Consider the following 26,043-nt stretch of genomic DNA (forward strand, 5'->3'; position numbering starts at 1 on the left):
ATAAAAGATCTCCCTCTGGAATAACAAAAAGATTGTGCCACTTTCGTTGGAACTTCATTCATTTCCCTCCCTCGATTCCTTGGCAGCGGTATCTAGATGACGGCCTTGGCTCCTGCCTATAAAAAAGATAAGACTCTGCCTTAATAAAGAGATGTGGCATCTCCCAGGCAGTGCGCTGATGTGTTAGACATTTTCCAAATCAGCTCCGACTTTAATTAAATTCAGGGGCCCCATTCAGAGGCTTTGTGAGGAGCTGCTTTGTATGGTGGGTGAGGAGTGCGGGGAGTGCCAGGCATAATTTGCCCAGAGATGTGAGCTTGAAGAAGAGTGTCTGCAGCTCTAATAGTTTAATGCAGCTTTATTGATTAGCAGTTTAATGTACAACTAATGAATTGTTTCTTTAATACACTTTGCACATCTATTTACCAGTCCATCGGTATGGGCCACAGCACTCGCACATATAAGGGACGGTGACGGGGAAGAATGAAAACATGCTTTTACGATGTTTGAAAGGCTGTGATAACACATTTAGCATTGTAAGAGAAGTGAATCTTGGCATTTTTCTGGAATTCCAGCTATTTAAGGTCAACTTTCTGGAGTGCACTGGACTGATATTATTAGAGCGATAACAAACTATAATCATCCTGTCACTAATTTGTTTTGTGTTTTATCAATTTTGTTATAAAATAGTTTTATTTTTATTCAAATGTTCTTCATTTTTAAATTTTTATATAACTAATTATTTAATAATTTTATATAATATAATTATTAATTAATTTTATTATTTTAACCTCAAAGTAGAATGAATCAATCAAAATTGTATAGTCGACAGGAGAAACTGGAACTGGAACGTTTTATATTTGACACTTCCTTTAACTTCAGAAAAATAAAATAAAATATTAAATAAAATAAGAAATCTTTAAACCTGAATTAAGAAAAGCATAAAGATTTTGTTTTAGAAGCACATTTTAGCATAAAGAAATCCTAAACATTCAGCAGAAAGAAAGAAATAAAGAAAGGAAGCTGACCTGAGAGAAACTAGATTTTTTAGTTACTTTTTATTTGAGCTAAATAAAATAAAATAAATCTATAAACTGATTTAAGAAAACACTTTATGTCAGCATAAAGAAAGAAAGAACACTTACACTATCATTTAGCACCTCATTTAATTTTGCCTGTTGCACAAGGCCTAAAAGTGCATACTTTGAGTATGTCTCAACACCTCTACATGCTTTTTCCACCCATGACAACAGTGACACGAATAATTCCATCAGAACTCCCCAAAGCCCTTTGCCTACATTCCTGACACTTTGCATCCTCCTTTCTCACTCTGGGTTAGGTTGTGTAATTGTACCGTCTGGCCTGGAACGCTAACACAGATAAGAGTAGAGTTTTCCATGCAAGGCCATCTCTGCAACGACCCCCCTAACAGCTTTTCTGCCCTCGCGGGGTGAAAGCCTTTTATCACCCCCGGGGCTCCGAAAGCACCGCTGCTCCCGCACCAATTGTTTTCGCATTTTCTGCATTCCTGTTCCAGATAAAGGCCGAGGCCTTCTAGAAACCCACTCCACTGGCACCAGGAGCGATGTGGTCTGGCTGATTGGGTTGAAGTGGGGAGAATGGGCGGTTGAGGCCCTGAAGTAGTGATGAACAAGTATCCCCATCCCCATCTGCCTTTTCCAATGCAGCGCTCCGATAATCACCAGTGGAATTTATGCACGGGTTTTCCTGAACGCGAGGAACAATAACGATGCATTACTATACTTAAGCAGTTGGGTAGAGCCATGAAACACCAACACAAGCAAAGTGAAAAATTCTGCAGACAACTTACAATTAACTAAACGATCCTGAACCTTAATATCCTAGTAAAAAAAACATCCAGTCTAGCTTTCAGTATCCATAGACGTCATTAAAAGAAATAGTTCACTCACTCATCATTTACTCACCACAATAGCCTATTGTTTCATAATAGTATGACTTTGTTTCTTCAGTGGAATAAAGATGAATGGAGACTGGAGCTTTTAAACTTAAAACTGATTGCAAAAACATCATAAAAGTGGTACATATGACTCGTGCGTCATATTTCAAGTTTTCTTAAGTCATATGATAGCTTTGTTTGATAAACAGACCAAAATGTAGCCTGTTATTTGCTGATGGTCTTTTCCTCTAATGAGCTGCTGTGACTCATTCCGGTCCAATTTGAACTTCGATTTGTGAATTAATCATTCAGACTGATTTTGTGAACTGAATCAATTGATTCACTGATTTGATTCAAGAGTATGATTCATTAATTCTTTGCTGAAATATTGCTGCTTCTCTCATAAACATGCTATAACGGATATCAAGACATTAAAAATCAACTTAAATTTTGGCCTGTTCCTCGCACAATGCTTCAGAAGATTCGGAATGAGTCATATGGACTAATTTTTGATACTTTTATGGCGTTTCATTTGTCATTTTGGAGCTTCGCAGCCACAGTCCTCATTCACTTTCATTAAATTGAAAAGTGTAAACAGAATATTGTTAAAAATGTTATGTTTCACAGAAGTCAGTCAGTCATACAGGTTTAGAACACGAGTAAATAATTTCCATTTTTGGCTGAACCTTTCCTTTAAGCAGTAGAGTCTTCAAAAAGCAATAAGAGCTCAGCTCAGCAAAACCGAAAAATGTTGTGGATAAATGACAAATTAGCTAAATGCCTCTGAACCTCGTCACCCTGTCTCAAATTTAAAAGCCGTCTGGGCCCTGCCTTGTGGCTCCAGAGGATAGACAAATCCCTCATCATCCACAGACCTCATTTAAAGCCAACCTCAGTCTTGCTCATCAAAGCATGACTTCCTCTAACTCCAGGAAAGAAGCACAGTTGCCTGGACCTTAGTGGAAGCAGGAAAGCAAACCATCAGTGGGGTAAAATCTCCAGTGGGGAAAGACAGGTCACTCCAGTCACTACAGTAGAGCAAACCAAGATAAATCCAACCCGGCTTCAATTAATCTATTGGCCATGAAATGAGAGTGTCTTCTCAATTTTGTCGAAGGGAAAGTGAATTATACTTATATCATTAAAACAAAGTAGGTCATGCTAATTGCTCTTCGTTGGAGCCAAACTCGGATGTAATTGAGATTTTGGGAAAGGCTGAGGGGTGTAATTAGTTTAGGAAATGTGGCTTTGTATTGCTATGGCAATGGGGGCAATGTCTGGCTATACCTGTGTTAGAAGGCCCGGCTGTATCTGTAGAGGTTGGGCACCGGGGGCCTGTGTTACTATGGGAACTGCATTCTCCATCCGCACCGAGTAGCCAGTGTGTTTGGAGGGTGAAGCTTGCAAACCTGGGAAGAAATAACAAGGAAACACCATTAGTTGGCAAAATGTAAGAAATAGCTCAGTCAGAAATTTCAATTCTGTCAGTATTTACTCATTTCAAATGCATATGACTTTTAAAAGAATCTTTACACAGCTCAATGAGCACATAAAACATTATAAAAGTCTAATGAAAGCAGCCCATAAAATTACACTACTGTTCAAAAATATTATTTTTATGTTACAATAAAAACAGGGCTGTTGTGAAATATTAACACAATTCAAAATAATTGTTTTCTATTTTAATATATTTTAAAACTACATTTATTTCTGATATGGCAAAGCTGAATTTTCCTACCTTTGTGGAAACCAAGATTTTTTTTTCAGGAATCTTAGATGAGTAGAAAATTAAAAATAAATATTTTATGAATGTCATTACTGTCACTTTCGATCAACTGAATGCATCCTTGCTGGATAACAATTAATTTCTATTATTTCTATTATATTAATTAATAAAATCGTACTGACTCCAAACATTTGAATGGTTTCGAAGCTTTCTGTTATGAACAGATTAAAACTTACATTTTTCAGTTTGAATCTTGGTGCAAGTTTCTGTGAAATATTACTTATTACTGATAATCACATAAATCTGACTTCAGAAGACTTGGAATATAGCAGCACCAGTCTTATGGACCATTAATATGATACTATTTGCCTTAAGTAGATACTATGAACTGCTGTTATATGGAAAGAAAGATATAAGTAAAAATGATAACAGAAAACAGGTTTCAAAAGACCTTAGGGTGAGTAAATAATGACAGAATTGCAATTTTTGAGTAAACTAGTCCTAAAATATAATATACAGCTAAGCTGAACCTATATATCAGGAATATCCAGGGTTTCGTATAAATTAAATTAGCACTCACCTTGGAAGCCAGGTGGGCAGACGATGAGGGCCTGCTGGAAGGGATCGGGTCGGGCAGCGCAGAGCTGTGGCGCACCGGGTTGGAGGTTCATGGTCCTGGGGGCCACGGCAGCCATGGGGGCCGCAGAAGGCTGGTAGAGTGCAGATTGGTAATTTAGTATGGAGACATCGGGATTGGTAAGGGAAAGGGTGGCACTGGTGGAAGAGGGAGCCAGGTTGGTGGCCTAAAGGAACCGATGGGATCAAACGAACAAACAAAGACAAACAAACAAAAGCATGAGAAAGTGGGTGTGGCAATTGGGTGGAGCAACAATGATTTCAAATAATAGCAAATGATAAACAAACTCCTTAAAAATATTTATTGATATACAGGATGTACAAAAATGTTAGCTGATGAAAACTGCAGGCAGCAAGCACAGGAAGCATGTTTCGTGTTAAATTTGGAGTAATGTCTTAGAGCGAATACCATAACACTGTTCTGCAACTTCAACTAAAACGCTTTATTAGCTGTTATTGTGTGCAGACAGCATTAGGGTTCAGGCATTTTCTATAAAATGACTTATTGAGCGTAAGGAAGGAGGAGGTGAGAGAGCTTCAATCGATGCTCTTGTGTTACAGTCTCCATCAATGCTAGGACCCTTCAACTCATTGAATTTGCTCAGTCTCATTAGCAGCAGATAATGGTCCCTCTTTGCGCTAAAGCTATGATTAAATATACACACAGATCTAACTGGTGAGGGGAGAGAAAATCTGTTCTTCAAAGCCTATGCACTAGATTTCCCCTCCAGTGCTTTTTAATCCGGCCTGACTGCAGCACATTCATCTGTTTATTCATCTATCAATGTGGAATTTGCGCCGTCTAGGAGGTTTGATGAACAAGGGAACTCCCTCTCCTACATCTAGAACGGTGAACCGAATGTGCTTCTCATAAGAATCGTGCAGGTCCTTCCATCATAGTCACTCTCTCTATATAATGATAACACAAGACAAAAATATAGCCAGAAGTAAAAATATGAGTGCAGTAACATCACCAGAGAGATGGAAAGGGTGTGATTTCTGCTCTAAATGAAAAAGAAGATCCGAGCCATGGCTTAGTAGTTAGTGTGTATGCTCCAGTATCAATATTTTGAGTTCTAGAGCTCAATTGGGAAAAGTGTGAGTTTGGCCTGCTTATGGTTGCATGCATCTATTCAGAAGGCATGGGCGCAGGCTTAGCAGTCTGTGCACATGCTAAGACATTCATAATGTAGAGCCTTGGTGCTAATATAAGAAATGTGGGTTTGAATTTGGCCTGTTTATGGTTTCATGCGCCCTATTCAAAACTTCCAAATCGAAAAAAAAGGTCTGAGCTATGGCTTGGCAGTCTGCATACATGCTAAGACATTCAAAATGTTGAGCCTTGGTGCTAATATAAGAAATGTGGGTTTGAATCTGGCCCGCTTTTGGTTCAGTTCGCCAATTCCGAACTTGCAAAACTAAAAAACGGTCCGAGCTATAGCTTAGTGGTCTGTGCACATGCTAAGACGTTAAAATTTTGAGCCTTGGTGCTAATATAAGAAATGTGGGTTTGATTCTGACCTGCTTTTGTTCCCAAGTGCCAATTCAAAACTTATCAATATAAGACAATTCATGGCCTATTCATGATCCCATGTGTCTGTTTAGAACTTCTAAAACTAAATCAATATTGAATGCTTCTAAAACAAAGCTCAATTTTGAGCTTTGGAGCTTATTTGGGGAATCAGGGTTTGAGTCTGGCCTATTCATGGTCTCATGCGCCTATTCAGATTTCTCAAAACTAAAAAAAATGGTCTGAGCTATGGCCTAGCAGTCTGTGCACATGCTAGGACATCAAAATGTTGAGCCTTGGTGCTAATATAAGAAATGTGGGTTTGAGTCTGGCCTGCTCTGGTTCCCATACACCAATTCAAAACTTTCAAAACTGAAAATAAAGGTCTGAGCCATGGCTTAGCAGCCTGTGCACATACAGATACATCAAAATGTTGAGCCTTGGTGCTAATATAAGAATTGTGCGTTTGAGTCTGGCCTGCTCTGTTTCCCATACGCTAATTCAAAACTTTCAAAACTGAAAAAAGGTCTGAGCCATGACTTAGCAGTCAGCGCACATGGTCCAACATCAATATTTTGAGCTTTGGAGCTCATTTGCAAAAATATAAGTTTGAGTCTGGCCTATTCATGATCTCATGTGCTTGTTCTGAACTTCTAAAACTAAAAAAATGTCTAAGCTATGGCTTAGGGGTTCATGCACATGCTCATGCACACGGAGCCGATATAAGGAATGTAGGTTTGAGCCCCTTTCTTTCCACATGTCTTCCTGTACTATCTCAGACAATAAAAAGGCACAAAAATCACAGAAACACAAGGTCAAGGGTCAAGTCTGAATAGGTCTTTTCCATGCGCATTTCCATGTAAAATGCCTCTCATTTCTTCTAAGATATGGACGAAATTGAACAATACAACAGACAAAAAAGATGTGCATAAATGCTGGCGCACCATCAAAACCTGTTCATTTAATAGAGGCTAGTGTTATTTACTTTCATCTGTTACCAAAGCAATACAGTTTAATCTCATGCCACCGCTAGTAATTATAGACTTTTCATTAAGGTTTGTATGGGGAGAATTCAGTACAGCGCTTTTCATTTTTCATTTTCCCCGTTTAACAAGGCCGACGAGCACCAGGGGAGAGAGTTAATCAATACGCCGCCATGGCATTCATCACACAAAATAAACACTTCAGCCTCACAGCTGGCTAATGCTACACAAGCTTTCCCTTCGAACACATCGAATGCCCTACACAACGTTCTTCTCATGAAGTTAGAGAGAAGCCGGAATGCTATATACAGCCCTATGACTTTTTGACTTTAGACATGTTTATTCGAAGAGGAAAGTCACGGTTTGAGCCGATCTAAGAACTCAAAATGAAGGCATTATGGGATTCATGCCTGGCCCTCTGTCAGCAGTTTAGACAAACGCTCCCTGATGAAGCTAAACTGCACTGAGGCAAAACAGGAGGAAACAAAAGGAGAGAAGGAAACAAAGTGGTGCAATCCTTAAGGCTGCAAAGTAGTAAAATGCAAGCCAAGCAGGAAGTAGAGGCTGTCATGTTGTTAATCAGCACATTGTGACAGAGGGCTGCAAGGCTAACACACACACACACACACACACACACACACACACACGCAGCCCAAATGGCCCATGATATGACAAGTGTTCTGTCCACTGAAGGAAGTCATCCGATACTGCCAGTGGTCAATGGGCCAATACTACTCTAATTTCTTTGGATTGTCCCATTGCAAATGAGTCTGTGCATGTAATACACTAAATTATCTGCAGCTTTAAGAGAAACTAAACTGAACTAGGGATCGTTTTAACTGAATTCAAATAAAGTTTAACGTCACTATAGCTTGGTGCTGTGTGCGTTCTGACCTGCAGTAGCTGTAGTTTTGAGGTTGGAATGGCATAGAAATTACTTAATAAATTAGCAAAAATAAACAAAAATCAACTTTTTATGATGTGCTCAAAAATGAAACTGGTCCATACTCCACAAAAATATTAATGTTACTTTTTTTTAGTAAAACATCCATAAAATTAAAAGATTTACTTGAGAAGAAAAATTGTATAATTTAGCTTGTTATAATCACAACATTTAACACAATTTAGAGAGGATTATGTTTAAAATAAGAGATCTTTTTTTTGTAAATTATTGTTTATGATTGATTTATTATTTATTTTTTTACATTCATTTAATTATTGTTTAAGGATTTGTAAAAAATAATATTTTATAGGAAATCAGGAAAAAACATTTTTACAATTTTTTTTAACAAATGTCAGCTTTTTATTTAAAAGTTATTAGTTACATATTACAAATATTTAGTAATGTAAAAATGTAAATAACACTTAACTATTACATTTAATTATTTATGATTTATGATCATTTATTTAATTACATTTAGTTAATCTTCCTTTTCCAATTCATTTATCTTGTTAAAAAAAATGTAAGGACATTTTTTACTGGAAATCAAGACAAAAATTATTATTATTATTTTTTTGCAAATGTTTCGTATACTATAAACTATTATTTACAAATTACAAATATTTAATTATTTACATATTTAAATGATATTTAAATATTTATGACCTTGTAATTTATTTAATTATATTCATCATCTTAATTCTCAAGTACATTTAACTTGATGATTTATTGTGGTGCATTAACTTATTTTCTTTTTAAACTCATTTGTTCATTTTAGCTTACAGGGTCTTTTTTTTTTTTTTTTTTAGCAATTTTGACCCAGCTATTCAGAAACTTACATGACAAAAATTATTTTTGCACTTTACAAAGACTAAAAAATATCTAAAATGCCAAACGTAGGGGTTATAGCTGTGGTTAACCTATCATAACTTTAACTTTATTTAAGAACAATATAATGGGACGTGGCTAGTTAGATGTGTGTGTGGATACGGACCTGGCTATGCACAGTGTTAAGCTGGTTGTTGAAGGTCATGGTGAGATTGGTGGAGGTGCTGGGGGCTACATGTGTTATAAAGGGCGTCTTGCTCTGATTGACTGTATCGTACATGTTCACCCGACGCTTGCAAATCTCCATGTTCTGGAAGCAGGATTTGACGCTGCAAGAAAAAAAGACATGGTCAGCGATCTAAACCTGATTTGATAAAACTACATAACCTTACTGTTGGTGTAGTTCAACTGACTGTGTGCTGTGTGGGAAGTCCAGCAAGTGTGTCATTGTGACAAAAGGGTGGTTGAGTGTCTCTATGGGCATTATTCTCTTGTCTGCGTCGATGGTCAGCATCTTGGTCAGCAGGTCAATAAACTCCCTTCTGTCTGCCTTCTCCGCCAGCATGTCGCTGCCCTCCAAGTCTGTGGTCATATTCACCTGCACACAGCAAAAAGAGAAGATGAGAGTGAGAAATGAGAGAGAGACAGACTGACTGATGTACAGAGACCAACAAGTACTTTAGGGATCTTCAAACAAGGTTAACCAGCTCTTGCCTTTTTTTTTTTTTTTTTTGATGTAACATTGACTAACTCATCGCCATGGAATCTGAGCCCAGAAAATTCCTCAGAAAACAAAAGAATTCCCAAAGAATTCCATTGAATTTCACATACTAAAAATAATAATCACAAGGTCAATCAGCACAGAAATTGTAAAAAAAAAAAAAATGCTGTAATGCTTTAATGCAAAATTTAAAAAGTTAATATTTGTAAATGCACTGGACAGTGATAATCCATGAACATAGGCGGCAGGGTAAATTAGCTACCATAATTGCAGAACAAATCATCCTTAGTAGTCGAATGAGTGTTGAATGCGAGCCTGGGTGTTCCCAAATGATGGAATCTGTCAGCTGTATCTTCTGATCCAACTTACATCTTGCAGCTTTTGTAAATAATACATGTGAGTATTTGTGTGTGAATAACTCCCACAGTGCTTGACGTGTACAACTCTATTAATATACACAGGTCTGTCAGTCAAAAAGTGTGTGCATTCTCAGAGGACAGCGATAACCTTTGTGATATTCCCAAATATTTGCCCTCACATTTACAGATATTTACTTATGAACGCTTCAGATGCCAGGCCAGATATTCCCATCTGTCTGAGTATGTGAATAAAACAAAAAGTAAAATAAATGTAAAAATATATTATATTATATTATACTAGTATATACAAATGAATATATGAAAAGAAGCAAATATAAATTAAACAGACATGGAAAAGGACTTTTTAAATATGACCTTTATATTACAAAGAAATACAGTGACCTGTAATATATAATAGAAAAACATAATATAATATAATATAATTAGTGCTGTCAAACGATTAATCGCGATTAATCGCATCCAAAATAAAAGTTTTTGTTTACATAATATATGAGTGTGTACTGATATATTTATTATGTATATAAATACAAACAAATGCATGTATATATTTAAGAAAAATATGTTATGTTTATACATTAAACATATTTATATACAATATAAAATATAATAATATAAATATATAAATGTATATACGTAAATATTTTCAAAATATATAATGAATGTGTGTGTATTTATATATATATATAATAAATAAACACAATACACATGCATAATATTATGTAAACAAAAAACTTATTTTGGATGCGATTAATCGTTTGACAGCACTAAATATAATATAATATAATATAATCTGTACATATAATGTATATGAAAAGAAGCAAATATAATGAAATATTTACTAAATATAAATTTTTAAAAATCAAACATAAAATACAAAACCACAGGGGGAAAAAAGTTTAAAAGATTATTCAAATTATTCTAAATTAAAAAAAAAAAAAACAGTTAAAATAAGTTAATAAAAATCAACCCCTGGGACATAAAAGTGCCTGTATTTAAATAACCATGCTTTTATTGTCTGATAGGATATTTTGCCAGAGGTTAAAAGCAGTGCAGCAGAGCATTTTTATTTTATTTTATTGGGAATCCCTGTCAGAGATGGCTAACGCATTTTTCATACTGCCATGCTGTTTATCTGTGGCCTAACCTCCCCGAGCTATCAGATAAACCGCCAGTCACCAGCGCAAATCACGGTCCTCTTTTATGCATGCTATTTTAGTCCTGCTCTCTCTCTCTCTGTTTTCCATCACACTGCTGCACAATAAAGAAATAATCTAAACACGCGAGGAAAAATAATCATTCAGGATGTAGAATATGAACTGCAAGCGAAGGGAGTGACTGCATAGCTACCATACACAAATCTTGCAAAAACAGTTACGCACGCACACTTAGTGAACTGTCTCTTGAAGATGATGGAACAGAGAACAATCATTCTTCTTGCTCTCCATTTCACATCTGACTGTTGTATTTAAATCGTTTGAATACACAAGTGCTGTATCTCTGAGTGCAACAATTTAAAGACATATCATGAGACAGCTGTGCAGATGTTCCACATACAAACTGACAAGTGCTGCAACAGTGGAAACAGAAAACACACACACACAGAGAGAGAGATGTGCATATTCTATGTTCTAAAGATTTCTTTAGCGTCTAAACTATTATTTGTTGAGTAAAGGTGGCTTATTTATTTATAGACAGACAGACAAGACAGATAGATAGATTTGCTTGTTTGTTTGTACATTTTGTATCATATTTTTGTATATTTAATGATTATTATTAATTTGTTTGATTTCAAATCATTTGTTTTATGATTATTATTATTTGTTTATTTCAACAATTATTATTATTAATAATAACAACAACAATCTGAAATCAAACAAATTAACAATAATAATAATAATTATTATTAATAATAATAATAATAATTATTATTATTATTATTTGTATTATTAATTTTGATACTCATTTTATACTCACAACTCATTTTTATTTGATTGCTATTAAATAATAATAATAATAATAGTTATTATTATTATTATTATTATTAGGTTTATTTTCACATTGTTTCTGTTTTGTTTTATTATCAATGATTTTATTTTTTATGATTTATTATGAAATAAATAAATAAATAAATATTAATTTTACTCATAACTCATATTTATTTGATTGCTAATAATAATCATAATATAAAACATATTATAATAATTAAATTATTATTATTATTATTTGGTTTATTTTCACATTGTTTCTGTTTTGTTTTATTATCAATGTTTTTTTCTTCTGCCTTGTACCTTCCAGCTTATCAAAGATACTCCCTATCTTATTGAAAAAAATACTTTTTTCATTCTTTTATGTTAATGAAGTTTACTGTGTACTACAATAAGTGTACTAGCCAGTGCAGTAAACTGGACTACAGAGCAAGTCAGTACTTAGATCATAACACCAGAGGACCTGACCTGAAAATGAGGCTCTGATGTAATTCTTGTAAAACAAGGGTGTTGTGAAGGACATGAGCATGGATACATTATAGATTAAGTGTATCCAAGCATAAGCATATTTCCATGAATTCATCTGAATTTGCTGTGAATTAGATCAGCCGTTTTTATCTGATGAACTGGGATGGAGTCTGTTCTTATGGGAAAAATCCAAATTGAGGTTTGCGTCATTGTTGGCAAAAGCGTGACCCGGCCCGTCCAGACATCTGACGACCGGTCGGTGATGAGGCGTGCGGATTTCAATAACTCGCAGAAGGCAAAAGGTCATAAGTCATGTGTCTTATCACTGAAGAGCTCCAAGGGGAATAAGGTTCCCATGCACCATTGTGCTTTTGAGTCATGTCCTAAGTTACATAACATCAAAGTTTTCTGCGTAACAGAGGTGTGAGTATTACTGGAAACTTGCCACACAGAGTTGGAGACAAAACATTTTTGAGGGTGAGGGAGGTTATTATTAGCCATGAGCCAGATTTCTGCTCCTGTTGAAGCTGAAGCAGGTTTTGTGGTACGAACAAAGGTACGAAACTCCTACCTGTGCCATATCATCAAGGCAGTTGAAGATGTACTTGCGAGCTTCTTTAGATTTGATCCCTGTCTCTGCCTCATGGTCTTCAGGTGTCTGCAAATACAAACAGGAATACTATCAGCACTATCCGGATTCATCTTTCAAGATGGCTCCACTTGAAAAAAAATTTATAAAACACTGGAGAAGCACTTTCAACATCAGGAATAAGCCGAGAGAGTTCATCCACAAATGAAACTTTGTTTACTCACTTCTCATGTTGATTTAAACCGGTATGACTTTCTTTCTTCTGTGGAACACGAAAGAAGCTATTTTGCAGAATGTTGGTAACCAAATAGTTTCCAAACAGTTCTTTTTTTGTCCATACAATGGAAGTCAATGAGAACTGAAACATTATTCAAAATATCTTCTCTATGCAGAAAGAATTGCATAGAGGTTTGAAACAACATGAGTGAGTAAATGATGATAGACTTTTCATTTTTGGATGGACTTTTACTTGGAGGAACATCATGAAACATTTAAAATCAATTGGGAAAAGTAAAAACATTTAGAAATTTGGAATGAAACCCACAGTAAAGAAAACTCACAAATTAAATCTCATTCATGAGACATATGCTGAAGAGTTCTGCTTCTTTTCATTTTCTCCTGAAAAGAATCTCAAATGTGTTTCCTATAGACGAGAGCTCAACACACTCTCAAACTGTGCTCAAAAATACCAAATTTGTAATCAAAACAAGTCAGAGATTTCAATATAAACTTAAATATTTCTCAATCCCTTTCAAGTCCAAATTAGTTGGGCTATGCTATCCATATTAATTTTAAGTCAACAGTATGTTTTCTTTTTTTATAGAAACATCTGAGGCAAAGTTGACGCTTAAACGGAACATAACTGAAAACTCCATTAAGATTCCTGAACTATGAAAGATAAAACCTTATCTCTGGGAAGTACTTGACATTGGGTTGAGTATTTCTACAGTCCAAGACACAAGCATTGAGGGCCAAGGGGGTATTGACTATGTAGGAGGATACGTTTTTCTAGTTTTATTGGATCTGTATCATATATATGGGGGGTTAGGAATGCAGCTTGGAGTTGCATTGGGGTTCAATAATATCAAAGTTTCCCCATGTGAAGCTTTGCAAAGTTCACCAAAAGTTAATCTAGAGGGAAACTCTATTGACTATGGGCAACCAGCCACCGGCGCAGTAAGGATGGGGGAATGTGGAGAGAAACAGAGCAGAAAGGGACGGAAGAATGAAAGAGGGAAGAATAAGAACGGGACGTTAAGCAGGATTTATCCCACGTCGCTCTGGTTGCCAAGTCCTCTCACACAAAACCCATTTAGCTCGCATTAGCCTCTTGGTCTGTTTACAGGGTGTAGTGGATGCGTCAATTTAACTTAGTTTAGAGAGTGAGGGAATGAGAAAGAAAAAAAAACATTGTCGCTGCATATTATATGCGAACCAAGTGAGACTAATTAAGGAAGTGAGAAAGAGAAACAGGGTGAGGGAGTTTACCTTCAGTCTCCATAGAGGATAGGTGGAGTCAGGGTCTCTGTTGAAAAACCTGGTTGTTTTCGTCCCTGCGCTTAACAGATACTCTGCTGGCAAGCCCTGCGTTTGAGAGATGTACCGGATCTGGTGGAGGACATAAACACAGGCGATAGGAGATTTACAACTAACGTCACACATTAGGTGCTGGATATTCACTACTTGGACATGTACACTTGGAAAAGGGGATTTTCTTGCTTGTTTTATATATAAAGGTTTAATATACATAGATATACAGTCACAATGCAAAGTCAATTTAATGAAACTAAGCTGTTTCATAGTATTAAAGATGACAAAGTCAAAATGACTTTTTTTTACAACACATTTTCTGTTAAATATCCTGTTTGACTTCTGATTGTGAAAGTAAAATGGGCTGCAAATTGCATTTCATGTAGAAAATGTTTTTTTACAAAAAATAATAAAATAAAATAAGATAAACATAAAAAGTTTGGAGATCTCTGACCTGCAAATCTGTATAGTGAAGACATTTAACTAGCAGATGATCTAAACATCGTAGACTGACCTCTTGGTCCAACACAAAGTATGCAAATTTAAAGCGGCATTTAATATTGCAGGAAATTGGAGCAGATTTTGTAAATGCATTCTATTTGAATGTATTATTAGTTAGCAATTTTTTAAAAACAGAAATGTTAGAACCTGACATCAAAGTCTTCAAAACATCAATGCATATAACAAATAGAACACAAAGTCTATAGTCTATACAGTATGTATATAGAATAGTATAATTTTCAGTGCTGGATAGTAAGTGATTACATGTAATTCAAAAATGTAGTACTTGTAATTAGATTATATTACCTTTTAAAATGCTCATAATCAGATTATAGTTTCTATTACATATTTGATAATATAATAAATAATAATAAAATTATTATTATTATTATTATATATTTTTTTCAAGGTCTTTTCTACGACATACAAGTCTAAAAGTACAGTAGCAAAAACAGCCTTTAATTCTAATGATCAGGGTGGAAATGAAATGTCATGAAAAATGAAATGATTCTGGTGCAAGAAACCCTGACTAATATTGTAAGCGGACTTCTGGGAAAAGCAACAGTGAGCTGCATTAAAACAGACTGATGACATTTTGTCTGCTCGAAAACATATCAGTCACTTGGCTGCCACGTTGATGACACAACTTCAGCATTCCAGCATTAGAAGTCGAGTAAACAGCATCTGTGATGAATGCTGTCACCATGAGACTGACTTCCCCTGCCAAACCCTCTTTTTACAGGTCTGTCCGGGTGCCGCAATTACACAGAATGCCATTCACATACCTGAAAGACGTAAATACAAGAGCTTGGCAGCCGAAGGAATCCACAATAATAATAATCATCTCTTCCACAGCCCCTGCCAAACGGCCAATCTCGTATCCTGAGACCGAGCTCATAGCTGCTCAAGAGACCTTGATCACCGCATTTGGCTCATTTACCATCTTGTGAAACAGAATAGCAGATTTTGTTTCCATTCAATTTTTGAGGATTCTTGCTGGTGATTTCAAAGTGCTGTAATTAGAAATGAGCAGCAAAGACCGGAAGTAACTTCTCAAGTTTTGCTTTCAAGTGAAAATCAAAAGTAAACAGGGAAGCCGAGGTGAAATGCCATGAGTCCTTAACATTCGATTGCTTCCCAATCACAAGACCTCATAAATGCACCAAATGAGGGGCTGAAAAAATCCTATTACTCTGTAGTACACAGAAATTGCTGTTCCATGAGGCCAGAATAATTTTTTTTAAGAGAAGGCCTCGCTGTAGAGCTCTGGATCTGGGCTAATTGGGCAGTTTGTGGCATGTGTCCAGAACTACGAAGGGGCCAGAGAGAGATGAAAGTCAGAGAGACGACAAACACACACACACACACACACACACACACACACACACACACACAGCACTTCAGGAGAGCTGAGAGAGCAGGGGCCCAGCCAACAGTCAGATTTGTTTTCTCTCTCTTAAAGGTGGGGTAAGCGATTTTTCAAAAACGCTTTAGAAAACTGATTCGGGCGGAATAGCAAAACAAACTTGTAGCCAATTAGCAGTAAGGGGCGTGTCTACTCATGATGTGGAGGAGAGAGCGTTCAGTGCACGGAACGGACATTAGCCGAGCCGAGCGACAGAAAGATAGAGATGGCGGATAAAAAACAAAAGAGGAAAACTTCTGCGGAACAAAAGAAGGCTTAAGGCAATAAGGCAAGAAGTAGGACCCGTGTAAATATCAGATCAGCTTTCCAGCCCTGGGGAGAACTCAAGGAGCGGAAGGCCTGCGATCGGACGTCGAGGTTGCTTTGTTTCTTCTCGATAGGTGAGTAACACCGTGTCTGCGCCGCAACAGCTAAAGTTTGTCTAGTACACTGGATGCGACAAAGCGACCGTTGAAAATCATTTGAAATTTGTGTCAATACGTCATAAATAGAACGCAGCAGCAGTTTTATGTCTGGGATTTGTCGTGTCGTGCCCCGCTGCATCCAGTGTAGACCATAGATATGTATATATATCTATAGTGTAGACAGCATCACTGATTATAATGAGTTCCATAGTATTTTGTCACGCCGCGCCACTCACGTCCGGTGTAGACACGGTGTAACACAAACAGTACTTGAGGGATGTTTTCGCAGACATTTTCCGAGAAAGTAGATTGCTCTCTCGGCAGGGCCACACATACACACAATCTCACACACATAAAAAAAAAAGCAAGACTCCTCTGATTCATCTCGCTAAATGAATATCTTACAGGAAATATCATTTCATAAATCATTTTCCAATTGAAACACATTATTTATTTATCTACTTGTATCATTACTGACCACTGAATTACAAAACAGAAACACCCAAGGATGGATTATGGCATGGGTCAGCGGGCCCCTAAAAGCTAGGGGTCTTGAAAATAATTGATTTATATTTATATTAAACAGTGCTTAAATGTGTGCCAGTGATTGCTGTATAAGTCGACAGTGCTGTCACTGTTGCAATGTCTTAAATATAAAATGTGCGTACTATAAATGTGACTTTTAAGAATATTTATCACAACTGCTACTTAATTTCTTATATTTGCGATACAAGATGTAATTTCCAAACAAGAAATTGGAATTACCAGGCATGTGATCAGCTAGAGACAAAAAAGCAGGAAAATCTGACCACGCCCCCGGCACTTATTATTTTAAAAAATATATTTTATCACATTAAAAGATATATCTTATATTGTAATAATACATACTATTGTCCTGTAAAAATAAAAAGCAGTATTTAATAATCATGATAATAATTAATAATATATAATATAATAAAAACATTAATAGAATTTTTATTAGGGTATTAAAGTACCTGCCAAAAGTTTGGAAATATTACAATTATTAATAATTTTGAAATAAATCCCTTCTGCTCATCAAGCCTGTAATTATTTGATAAAAACAAACAAAAAAACAGCAATATTGTGAAATATTATTAAAAAAAAATGTTTTATGTTTTCTATAATATAATTATAAAATGTCATTTATTTCTGTGACGCTAAGCAGAATTTTCTGCATCATTACATTATTGATCTTTCAAAAATCACTACAATTTGATTTGATGCTCAATAAACATTTCTGATTATGATCAATGTTGAAAAGAGTTGTGCTGCTTCATATTTTGTGTGGAAATGGTGATACATTTTATTTTTCAGGATATTTATCTTTGATAAATAGAAAGTTCAATGAACAGCATTTATTTGCTTTTATCAAATATACTTATTAAATTCATTAAAGCGAATGCATTAAATAGAAATGTTTTGAAAAATGTTAAATGTCTTCACTCACTTTTTATCACCCTAATGTATGATGAATAAAATGGTCAATTTCTCTCTTTTTTAACATTTTCTTTACTGTCACTTTTAATCAATTTAACACACCTTTGCTAAATAAATTAATTACCTTCTTTCAAAAAAACAGAAAACGTATTGACCATAATGTTTGCATGTATATACAGTAACAAGACATCTTGTTTTTCTGCTATATTTATACAGTGCAGGGCATCAAGGGAGGGTCTCCATAGAGGCTGGCGCCCCGAGTGTCCCAATCCATCCTTGGTAACAGGCACATGGGAACAGCCAAAATACAGTACAACAAATCCCCTCAAATGTACTAATGGTGGAAACCTCAGACAAGCTGAAAGCCAGCGCATACAGTATATGAAACCTTGAATGACTTCATCTCCCAGCTCTATACTGTTTCCATTATAATCCATTGAAGAATTAGACAAGTCTTACCTGGTCATACTCAGATGCTCCGGGGTAGAGCGGCCAGCCCAGGAACAGCTCAGCGATGACACAACCCAGGGACCACATGTCTATGGCCTCACAGAACGGCAGACCCAGGATGATCTCTGGAGCTCTGCAGACACAGAAGTGATGGAAGAACTTTAAAAATACAGTCACTGCAGAACAAATACAGTTTTAAAAGATTTATTTAGCAATAATGACCAGCTGTCTATACATTATCCCATTACATTACATACACTACATTATCCCTATTTACAAAAAAGTCTGGTTAAGTGCACATTTATGAAGCATTTGCATTGTCCTTCACCACAGAGGGCCAGAGTGAAACAGAGATGTTTTTGGCCCAAAACTAGTTAATGTGCAACCTGTTCCATATTCAGCCCAAAGCTGGCATTGGTTACGTCGCAGCCGTAAGACCTCATTATACCCATTTAAGTTGAGTAATAAAGACAAACACTGAACGCATTTTGTTGCCACGGACACAGCGGGTGAGGAGGGAGGAGAGAGACGGCGCGTGACACGGCATTACTCTGGGCACCGCTTGTGAATCATCATTCTGAGGATAGACAGAGGGCCACTCTTTTGGATAGAGGGATTGAAGATAAATAAATGCCATATGGAGGGAACAAAAGCGGGAAATGTGTAGAAAGACAAAGAGACTGATTTTGGGTATGGAAAGATGTTCTGCAAGCCTTAAAGGTGGCAGAAATGCAGCTCACTTACACACACACACACACACACACACACACACACACACACACACACACAGAGAGAGAGATAATAGACTGACACCTCAGTTTTAGGGGTGACAGTAGAACACAGTCATATTATTTGTAAAGACAACATTGGACACTGGAAGAACAGCCTGTTCTTAGTGTTGTTATTGTTAACCAAAATTAATACCCACTTAAAAACCAATTAAAGCTATTTAGAAAATTAAAACAAACAAACCTAATAAAAATGACAAAAGCACACAACAAAACAACTAAAAACTGAAATAACTGAAAAAGACTGACTAAACCGATATAAAACGAAAACTGAAAACATAACTTACATTTTTTTTTTAGTAAAAATAAAAGTTTATTTTATATCAAAAATAAAAATATTAATAAAGCGTATATATACATTTATAAATAAAATGTAAATAAATAACACTTCTAGCAAAAGTCGAACCGAAGTCACGACTTATCAGGGGAAAAACACAACCATAAAGAAAATCTCTTTATTCTCTCAATAGTTTCTTCTAGAGAGCAATGTGAATAAATGGAAATACTCATATTTTAGGAATGTCTCAACATTCAAATTTTGTCTGATACAGATAAGCCGATAATAACTTTGATGTTATGACCAATAACTAATAAAAGGTTGATATTAAAGTTCTATATTATTTTCTAAATAAATGTAAAAAAAAAATAAAAAATAGAACACTTAAAATTGAAATCACGTTCAAGTGAAATTAAGCATTACATATTTTAAATGTACAGTACGAATTTTTTTTATTTATTTTTAGATTTAAAAAGATTACATTCAATAGTGTTATAAGATAATTCGTTTGTAGAGATCAACTTGATTTAGATGTCTACAAAGGATATCTAAAAGCAAAAATAGAGGAAATGATCATGCACAATTAATCAAATCTAGGGATGCACGATATATCGGCCACCATATCGGTATCGGCCGATAAATGCTCATTTTTTCTGTTATTGGTATCGGCCCGATAAGAAAATTTGGCCGATATCTTAAAGCCGATAAATAATGCATTATTTCCTTCAGAGACACTTCAGATGCGCGCTGTTCGTTTGCAGCCTTTTGTGCAATTGTACGTTGTAATATTGTATTTATTTGATGTATATCTGGTGCATCCCTAATCAAATCAAAATTAATATCTAATATAAATGAAAACATTAGTCATGAAATGAAAATGTCATCCATCCCTATAAATTCTGCAATTAAAAGTCAAAGATTTCAATATTAACTCTTAAATTATTCTCATTAATGTATGAATTTCACATAAACTTTAGTCCTCGCAATTTGACAAATTTGTTTCTATTTCTATAAGTGCTGTCAAACGATTCATCGTGATTAATCGTATCCAAAATAAGTTTTTGTTTGCATAATATATATGTGTGTACCATGTATATTTATTATATATATATATATATATATATATATATACACTGTGCCTTGCGCAAATATTCATACCCCTTCATATGATGATGATCAAAGCTTGTCGCATTAATCAAAAAAGTCTTGAGACTGTAAAGTTGCTTCAGCAAAATATTTAGTTATGTACTTATTTCAGTTTTTTAATTTTTAATAAATTTACGAAGTTGTGACAATTCTGTTTTTGCTTTGTCAGTATGGTGTATGGAGTGTAGATTGATGTGGAAAAAAAGTAATTTAAAGCAGTTTAACATAAGGCAGCAACATAACAAAATTTGAAAAAATGAATGGGGTATGAATACTTTCGCAAGGCACTGTATATATATATAAATGAACACATACAGTACGTATTTAGAAAATGTTTACATGTATTTAAATGTATATATTTATATTCATATAATTTAATTTATATATAAATATATTTAATATATAAACATAACACATTTTTCTTAAACATATACATGCATGTGTGTCTATACACATACTGTACATATATTATGTAAACAAAAACTTTTATTTTGGATGCGATTAATCGCGATTAATCATTTGACAGCACTAATTTCTATTTTTTCCTAAGGAAGTGAAGAAGAAACATCTGGAACAAAACAGAAACAAAATACTTCTGACAGGCACTCAAGGGCAGGAAAAGCCTCAGTTTGGCAGTTAATTCTCCCATTGGCTCTCATGCAAGGTGTATAGCGCATGACATCACCCTTCTGAAGTGATGTCATTGCATACAGCCTTGTGCCTGCTGGTCTGTCTGCTCGATATCATTCAAATAAGCCACAGCGCTACCAGCCCAAAGTATCTCTGTGACACTGAGGACGCATTACGGCCGCCACGTATGCAAATGCATATCCCACTTCAATCTTTTCTCTGCCTTCTTCCAATGCCATATGCAAAACAGACCAGCAGCTGCTGATGTAGGACTTTCGGCGGGTGTGATAAACACAAACACGCGCGGCACTAAATATCATACTCGTTCTCTTGCATATAAAACGTCTGCTCGTAATGCAAAAATCTGTGGTGAGAAATTCACAGCCCTGTTCCAGATCCACACACACAGAAATATGAGCTCCCGTACATGCAGATGTGATACGGAGGGTTCATTTGTGGTTCATTTTGCATCCCTAAACCTATCAGGCTGTTACCCTGCAGGTGTGTTTGTTTGCATGCGTGTCATTGCGCAGCTTACATGTATGCAAGGGTGACATTATGCACACAAGTGCAAACATCCGTTCCTGTTATTGATATTTGCATGGCAAGCCCGATGCACTCATGCTGTGGGAGTCATTTCTCGTATACAATGCCACTCATCAGCATAGTGCAAACAGGAGCAAGAGGTGCTGCTTGCAGAAGGTCTTCGCACCCATCGGAAACACTGCAGTGTGCAAATAATCACCAGGTTGCTCTGGGGTAAATGGCTTTGTGGCTATGAGGTCAGGCAAAGGTTATCACACACAGTGAAAGAGTGAGAGGGTGCGCTTCTTTGGTTCCAAAGTACTTCTTCTGAAGTCCTCAGTCATGCACACATGCATGCACATTCTCACTCAGTTGCTATTTGAGGCTCTGACATCATTCTGTGTGGGCATGTCAAAAAGCATCGATCACAGCTGACCTTCAATATGGACCACCACTCATAACCACAGACAGAGACGATGCCCTGCTTTTCATTTCAGTCCACAACTCTACATCTCATAGTGCCATTTAGAACCATGGCATATACAGTATTAAAGTACCATGGTACACCACAGCATTATCACATCTTATTATATGGATGTTTACATAATAAAAATATATAAAAAAAAATTGTAATAAAATAAAATACAAAAAAATGAATTAGGAATGTAGTTAAAATAAAATATCTAAAAACAAAATAATAAAATAAAATAAAAAAGAAATGCAGTTAAAATAAAATATATAAATACAAAATAATAAATAAAATAAAATATTACGTAAGAAGAAAGAGATCACAGAATGATACACAAGTCATGAAACTATAAAAGTTAGGCTATGTAGCCAATCATGGGACAGTGGTTAATTAGTAGTCATTATACAAAAACATATAACCACGAATGCTGCAATAGGCTGGCAGAATCAAGTATCAGATAATTCATACTGAAGCAGAGTATTATAAATGATATTGGTAGCACAATAATCAATACTAATATAGCCATAAAAGCAATAAAACAGGGCAATGAACAAAAATGATTCTCAGCAATAATAATAATTTTGAAGAAATGTAGTGGGATTTTCAAAGTTGTTAGAGAAGATGCCAGTTATTTATAGTTTTCCGATGGTCAGCATCATTCCTTTCCCCTCCTTCATATGACAAAAACCTTGATCCTCTGAGCGCCCGCTGACTGGCCACACTCCCTCGCAATCAATTTTAATATTCATGTCATCGCAGCGCACTAAAGCAGTGGAAGTCCAAAGTTCCCAGCGTGCCATTTTAATAAACATGTGTGAGATGGGCTCACCGAGGGGAACATATAGACATCTACCGCACACCTGCGACTGGCGGCGAGGCAAAGAGAGATGGAGCAAAAAGGACGAAGAAGGAAAATAAGAGCTGCCGTGACAGAAAGAGAGGCACAGACAAAGAGAGAGAGAGAAGGGAGGAAAATGACAGAGACAAAACAAACAGTCCAGGAGTATGAGAACAAGAGAATGAGGGAGGCAGGGGGAGCTGTTTAGATTTCATCTCCACGGAGTCGGAGTGTGGGGTCAACTCTCCACAACTTATTAAAACAACCTTGGAAAAATAGCCCTCCCTTTTATTGTGCTCGTTTTGTGGGAGTGCTCTTTCATTTCAAGGCCCTGTGAACCTCACCCTCTGCCGCTCTCTTCAAAATGCTGACGATGCTGTCACTCTCTCAACTCCCTTTTCTTCCATCATTAGCATTTCCAAGACAGAACGTGCATGTAGGGAGAGTGAGGGGAAAAACCGAATTGATGACCCTCTCTCTGTAAATTTCACTGTTACAGACACATTCGTGAGAGCTCACGCTTGTCTTGCATGAAGCAGGTAAATACAGACTTGTTTGAATTTGACGTGACGTGACGTGACATGTGGCCAAGTATGGTTACCCATACTAGGAATTAGTGCTCTGCATTTAACCCATCCTTAGTGCACACACACAGCAGTGAACCCACACACACCGTGAACACACACCCGGAGCAGTGGGCAATTTGAAACGTTTATGCTATATAGTTATAAGATAAGAACTAAGATTTATTATTTTATGCATGAATTGGATGTAAAGTGATAAAATGTATCACAATGCCAAAACACATCTTTCTAACGAGTTGTTCTCACAATCTGCGCAAGCAGTGTAGTCTGATTCACTCAAACAACTCCTATTAGGCTTGCCGCGATAGACGGTGCTGACGGTGATACCGTTGTTAAGCCGCAACACCGGTTACGTCACTTGCCCACCGCATCACCGACCCCCACCGTCATTTAGATTTTTTATAGTAATAAAAATCATTTAGTTCAGTAAAAGAACAGACACTACAATTAAAAACTGTAAAAGCACACGGCGCTTTTAAGCTATTTCAAAGTGAAGGAAAGTGAGGAAAAGAGGGAAAATTCAAACGAACTAAAAACGAACAATTCCTTTACTCCGAATTGCCGCTATTTGAAAGTGAAAGTAAAATGCACACGCCGCTTTTACAAGCTATTTAAAAGCGAGGAAAAGAGGGAACACCCCCGCGGTGATACCGGTATTACCGGTGTTGTCACACGTCGATTAACAGGTGGGAAAATTTCCTCACCGTCACAACCCTAACTCCTATGACTCGGTTATTGTGAATCGACTCACCAGTTTTAATCTTTAGTGAATAAACTCTGTGAATTAGCCAAAGTGGTTACCGAATCAACATGTGACTCACTGAGCAGTGTAGTCCAATTCACAAACAAGTGACAATGTTTTTGTGAATCGACTCACAGACTCACAAGTTTGAATCAGTCTGACAAATACTTTAGTGAATGAACTCAGTGAATCAGTCAAAGTGGTTACTGAATCAACATCTGCCTTACTGAGCAATGTCGTTCAATTCACTCATAAACTCACTGGTTTGAACAAGTCTGCTGAGTTCTTTAGTGAATGAACTTTAGTGAATGAATTCAATAAACATCCGACTCTCCGAAGCATGTTTTGCTTCCAATAGGTTTTAAATGTTCAATAGTTTGAACTTACTGGTTGTTCATATGACAACATTAATTAGTTCAGGAATTAAGTAATATCTGGATTAACAATGTATTTATATCAAGTCATTATATATAGTTGCCAAATGTTTTCGGTAAAAAAAAAAAAAAAAATGCTGAGCAATAATTATTTATTAATATTATTAATTATTTAATAATTATTTATTAATAAAGGTGTTTCCTTGCAATGTAGCCTACATGACTGTTAAAAAATACATCTAAATAAATCTAATTAGTGATGTGATCTTTTGTCATATTTATATGTGTCATATTATACTTATGTCATGATACTTGAATGCTTCTCCCCATTACAGATTACACAAATATAATACTACTAAATACAAAATATCCAAATATATAAAAACACAATAACCAAAATAATGTTTACCATTAAAATTACCATAATGACCTTAATTTTTCCACAAATTTCTTTATCACTTTTCTATAAAAACTCTACTCTCTGGCCAATACTGCCCACCTCTTCCAGTACACTGAATGAAAATACATTGCATTTACACACGCCACTTAACCACAACCCATCAGTCCCTATTTGTATGATTGACAACTTCCTTGCGTGCCAGTCAGGTACAGGAAAAGACGTTGTGTTGCAGAGAGCCGTACTATGGCCCATAGATCACCTTGGCGTCCGAGAGTCCCAAGGAACACACAAAGGGAGAGTGGGATGTTGTGCAGTGTGTATGTAATCCTCACCCACGCTCCCTCATGTCCCAGACTCTTACAGCATTTCCACCTTAGACTGTTAATTACAGACATGCCACCACCCCAGACAGAGAGAGAGACAGAGAGAGTGCTGACAGTCTGGTCACTGCTTTGATTGTCTTAAGACAATCAACATATAACCATCAAGTCATCAGACCATCAAAACATATAACCATCAAGTCTAAAAATGTAGGTCTGATAATTTGGACAGATGAATGGGTAGGTGTTGATGACAGTCAAATGACAGGAGATACATATTTTATTTTATTTTATTTCATTTCATTTCATTATTTTATTTTCATTTTAATTTCATTTTATTTTTAATTATCATTTTAATTATTACATCTTGATTTATAATAAAATTTTATTATATTAATTCTGTTATAATTTAAATTATATTAAATATAATAAAAATACAATCATATAATAAAAATGTTTATACACACACATACACACACACACACACACACACACAC

The 26,043-nt window shown here is 35.9% G+C and overlaps 1 protein-coding gene across 1 annotated transcript in view; it reads right to left on the minus strand.

Moving 5' to 3' along the window:
• Window positions 1–26,043, minus strand: part of LOC107684678 (homeodomain-interacting protein kinase 2-like) — a 108,805-nt gene that overhangs the window by 5,735 nt on the left and 77,027 nt on the right. The window contains exons 3-9 of the mRNA XM_016481004.1: window positions 18,463–18,586; window positions 14,173–14,292; window positions 12,667–12,753; window positions 8,955–9,139; window positions 8,708–8,870; window positions 4,225–4,447; window positions 3,206–3,327 (exon numbers count right to left, since the gene is read on the minus strand). Coding sequence (XP_016336490.1) covers window positions 3,206–3,327; window positions 4,225–4,447; window positions 8,708–8,870; window positions 8,955–9,139; window positions 12,667–12,753; window positions 14,173–14,292; window positions 18,463–18,586 — 1,024 coding nt within the window. The remainder of the gene's footprint in view (window positions 1–3,205; window positions 3,328–4,224; window positions 4,448–8,707; window positions 8,871–8,954; window positions 9,140–12,666; window positions 12,754–14,172; window positions 14,293–18,462; window positions 18,587–26,043) is intronic.

This window comes from Sinocyclocheilus anshuiensis, unplaced genomic scaffold (assembly GCF_001515605.1).
Source record: "Sinocyclocheilus anshuiensis isolate Anshui unplaced genomic scaffold, SAMN03320099.WGS_v1.1 scaffold93, whole genome shotgun sequence".
NCBI lineage: Eukaryota > Metazoa > Chordata > Actinopteri > Cypriniformes > Cyprinidae > Sinocyclocheilus > Sinocyclocheilus anshuiensis.